Source organism: Octopus bimaculoides, chromosome 2, assembly GCF_001194135.2.
Source record: "Octopus bimaculoides isolate UCB-OBI-ISO-001 chromosome 2, ASM119413v2, whole genome shotgun sequence".
NCBI classification, from domain to species: Eukaryota; Metazoa; Mollusca; class Cephalopoda; order Octopoda; family Octopodidae; genus Octopus; species Octopus bimaculoides.
Window position 1 is genome coordinate 55,805,629 of NC_068982.1, and position 5,016 is coordinate 55,810,644.

The 5,016-nt window shown below is 35.8% G+C and overlaps 1 protein-coding gene across 1 annotated transcript in view; it reads right to left on the reverse strand.

Annotated features, from left to right (window-relative positions):
- Positions 1 to 5,016, reverse strand: part of LOC106877943 (coagulation factor IX) — an 80,584-nt gene that overhangs the window by 5,018 nt on the left and 70,550 nt on the right. Inside the window, exon 4 of the mRNA XM_014927023.2 lies at positions 3,151 to 3,325. Coding sequence (XP_014782509.1) covers positions 3,151 to 3,325 — 175 coding nt within the window. The remainder of the gene's footprint in view (positions 1 to 3,150; positions 3,326 to 5,016) is intronic.

Consider the following 5,016-nt stretch of genomic DNA (forward strand, 5'->3'; position numbering starts at 1 on the left):
TAAACACATTTATAAAATAAATATTTTACAAATAAAAATGAGAAAACAAATAATTGAAAACGTTAATTTTAACAACAAAGACAACAACAGTAACAACAGTAACTCCTCATTGGCAAGTGTTGCAAGCCAGAGAAAGACACTGGGCTAAAAAAAAAGGAAGAAAGAAAGAAGAAAAGTGGAAAGTGTATGTTACAGAGGAATGGGTGAGAAGGGAAATAATGTACACCTGTTTCGGAGTGGGTACTTCAATATAGCATGTAAGAAACATTTAGAGAAAACACTAGCCGGTGTGTGATACAATACGTGGTTTATCGACCGTTGCAGAGCATTTGGAAGCATGTTTATCCCCGAAGACATTGTAAGAATATAGGCGGAACTGGTACACCATACATCTATACACATACTGGTGCCACAACATATAGTGGTTCAAAACTCTAGGATCACCACTAGGAACATCAATACGGACGTTGACCGGTAACTCTCCGTAACTTCTGTGATACGATGGTGAGTGCGAAGCTAACTTGCAACAACATGTAGATGCGTGGGTCTACATGAATATGTATAATTTAATGGCATCCAAAGAACACAAGGCTTTGCCAGAATGGTCCCCATTGCGAGGAAAGATAGGAAGACACCTCGGCACACGACCGGTCAGCCGAAGACGGGCGGCCCACGAGGGCATGGCTATGCCACCGAGACCGGCGGCCCGCGTGCAGTAATGCGAATGCTGCATTGTATGCTATGCCAGTTGTGTGCCCTCTCAAAAGTCGGATTAAAGTCAAGCTCAACAGGGTTTTCTTTTCCTCGTCGATCCGTTCAAGGCCGTTCTCTTGACTGTGGTTTTGCCAGAATCGAACTACTCTTGGCTTTTCTGTTCAAAGGAGAACAAGCAGAAGATGAAAGAAGAGAGTGAACAACAGTAGAGGCAGTAATACAACAACAATCCTTAAGAGTAAGAAACATAGCTTCTACTGGTTCACTAACGGTTACTATTCCGAGGATAACCAGAGCGGAAAAAAAAAATCACTTCTAGATTGGAGTTACAAGCAGCATGGACCAGCGAAGAAGCAGAATGTCAGAAAGTCAAGCGATTTAGTTGCTCAGCTTAGAGCTGGCCAGTATTACTACTCTATTGTCTTATACTAATGTTGAGGTGGGGGGAACAGTAAAAAAAGAAAATAAAGTATACTGAGGGGAGCTCACCCACACTGAGTGCCTTAAGTTTACGGAATCAGTGATTTGATCAATTTGATGTTAGAACTGAAAGAGAATCAACCAATTAATATGTTGATTGCAGGCGAGATAGAGGATCAGTAACAGGTTTCTCAAGATACATGTTTGCAAGTAATGTAATTAACATGAAGTTCAAAGTTATCTTCTTTGCTTTTCTTGACAAGGATTAATCATTAATGCTAATGATTTTCTCTGTGTGTGTAATAGACTAACCTTCTCACCACAAAAATTTCAGGCCTTTTGCCTATGGTAGAAAAAAATGATTAACGGCAAAAGGAAACATAGAAACAAAGACAGAAATTGATAATAATAATAATAACAACAACAACAAAAACAACAACAACAGCAACAATAATAATCTTACAGAACTCCAACGAATTAAAAACTGAATTCAACTCCAAAAATCGCATCGAAGCCATTAACACAATGACTCTTCCAGTAGCCCAATACAGTTTGAACATCATTAACTGGAATCTTACAGAACTGCAACGCCTGGACAAGAAAAGAAAACTACTAAAATCTAAGAACATGCTCTACTCAAAAGCAGACGTTGATCGTCTGCACCTACCTAGAAGTAATAGGGGAAGAAGAATGATGCAGGTAGAACTGAGCTGTAAGACCTCCACAATAGCAATGAACAAGTACTTATCTAGTACAGAAGACTGGAAACTGCCGCTTATGTGCAAACACGAAAGCAGCAAAAAGTCACATTCTATTGTCAAGGAAGCTTGCAAATTCGCAAGGGAACTTGGCATTATCCCTGAATTAGATGAAGAACCTGAAACCACTGCCACAACACAAGCAAAACGGATCAAACAGACTGCAAAAAAGAACGGGCAGAGATAAATTGAGGAGTGGTCAGTCAAAAACCACTGCATGGACAGTATATACTTCGAAGCCGAAATGCTGATGTAGACCAAGTAACATCCCGTCAGTGACTGAGAAGCTGAGGACTGAAAGCAGAGACTGAAAGTTTCATATTGGTGGCACAAAATCAAAGCTTGCTTACCAAAAACTAACAGGCTATCGTTCTGACCCTAAATGCAGATTCTGCGGTAAATTTGATGAAACAATAGACCTTTTCGTCTCGGGATGCCCTATGCTGACACTAAACGAATACTAAAATCGCCACGATAGGGTAGGACAGTATTTACATTGGAAAATATGTAACACTACAAAATCAGCACTCCTGCTTACTGGTATGAACATCATCTTGAGCCAGTCGTTGAAGGTAAAAATGTCACGATCCTCTAGGATTTTCCAGTCAACACCGACAGAAAAATCCAGGCTAATCGACCAGACATAGGCATTAAAGACAGAGAAGAAAATACTTGTAAACTAATAATTGTAAGGGTTCCCACTGATAAAAATATATCTGTAAAGGAATTTGACAAATTAAGTAAAGATAAGGACCTGAAAATTGAAATACAAAAGATGTGGAAACTTAAAGTGAGAACCGTTCCTGTTATTGTGGGTGCCCTAGGTATGATAAGAAAGGGATGTCAGAAACATCTAGATAAATATCCCAGGAGAACCATGTCTCAGAAAAATCCTAAAGATTGTGCTGACAAGTACTGCCCACATCCTTAGAAAAACACTATCAATTTAAATGTATGCGTTGTATTACATGAAGATATTTCGCTACTGCCCCTACCACTTGCCCTCCCCAAGCGTTCAGTAATTCTGTAAAATCTCTTGGCCTTCACTCGCTCTATGACGCTGGGTGTGTCTCGGCGAGTGATTGTAACAAACATGCAGATTAAAAGTAAATAACAACAACAACAACAACAACAACAACAACAACAACAATAATAACAATAATAATAATAATAATAATAATGATAATAGTAAACATAACGAAGTCGGAAATAGTCATTGCACATGAAATACAGATAATGTTTAAGTATCAAATTTTACCTCTAGTTTCACCCCAGCCACTGATCCAGCAATTCTTTTCTTTGAATAACTGAGTTGTCTCTAATGGCGGTAAACAAGCCATCCGAATGTTAGTATCGTAAGTATTAACTGGTTCATCAAGTTGTAACATTGCAATATCATTCGGGAAGTTGCTGGCCCGTTCGTAACCGGGATGCTAATAGATGGAAGTAAAAGGATAAAAAAGTAAAAAGAACGTTAGAAGAAAAATTGAAACAATTACATTGGAAATTGTGTTAAATAAATAAATAAATGGTTATATTCGTAACTAAACTCGAACTGAGATTCGTTTATAGGCAAAATAAATAAATATAATAAAAATAGAAAAAAACAACTTTAAAAATATTGAGGATCTAAGCTTGGTGAATGAACGGGATGATCTCTGTCTGTCATGATATTTTTCTGTCTCTTCCTATCTTCCCCTTTCTCTCTCTCTCTCTCTCTCTCTCTCTCTCTCTCTCTCAGACACACATATTTATATAATACATACATACATACATACACAGACACATATATTTATATATATTTATATTATTTAATAAACACAATATATGTTTTTATGTTCTACCATTAGTTTCATGTGCTGAGAACTTATCAAACAATGTTTTATAACACATCTAGTGTCCCGGCACACACACACAGACACACACACACACACACACACACACACACACACACACACACACACACACACATACATGCAACATCGATTTTCCAGAACCTTTGGATCCAAAGTCTTTCCTAATTACTGATTTTCCCGTCCAGGGGTGATTAACTTGGTCAACACACTCTAAATTAAACGAACATCAAATAATTAAATTAAGTAATTAAATGAAAAACAGGTAACTGGTACCAGTTTATTAACATTATACTGTGCAAGGTACTAATAACCAAATCTGGCGGCTGTGGAAATTTCAAGCAGCTACTCGTACACTGGTGTATATATATATATATAATAATAATAATATATTATTATTAATATCAGGAAATCAATATTGGAAAATTCATCGGAAAGATATATACATATGTAGAGTAATTGTTGTATTAAAACTATATGTAAAAATCTATGTAAATATGTATAAGTATAAATATATAATATAATAATAATAAATATGTCAGTTTAAAAATTTTGAATTAGGTTTTAAATTATCTTACGATCGTTTCACATATATACATATACATATATATATATATATATTCATGTACATATATATATATGTATATCTACATATATATATATTTATAATCATAAATTATTACTAATTGACGATTCCCTGCCCTGCATATCTATATATATATATTTATATATATACATGTGTATAAGAAGGGATGTCCACTAAGTGGACATCCAATATGCTAGAAAGAGGTCATCAACGACCCAACCACAAAAAAAATAATGTTCTCCAGAAAAATTTCGCAAAACACCAGAACAAGACAACATGAGAAATATACAGAATAAAGAATTAATTGTGTATACCGCGCTTTCGAACATTAACGTTTTACTTACGTAACAACATCCGTGTTCTCATCAGCACAATCGTTCTAGAATCAATATAATTTGCAGAACTATACACGAATTATCTTCATGAAATAAGAATTGCGTACAGTTCTACCGATTACATTGGGGTTATTTTTCAAAATGCCTCAGCTCTGGCGCGCCAAATTCCGGAAACAATTCTGCAGAGAATAATTCACTGCAGTATATGTTGCCGGCTGGAGAACATAACTATTTAAATTATTATTTATATATAGAGGGTGATAAATTGAATATTAATTCAATTTAAAATCAAGTGGCCTAGCATATAAAAAAATCTGAAAATTCAGAAAAATTACACCACATGTGTATAA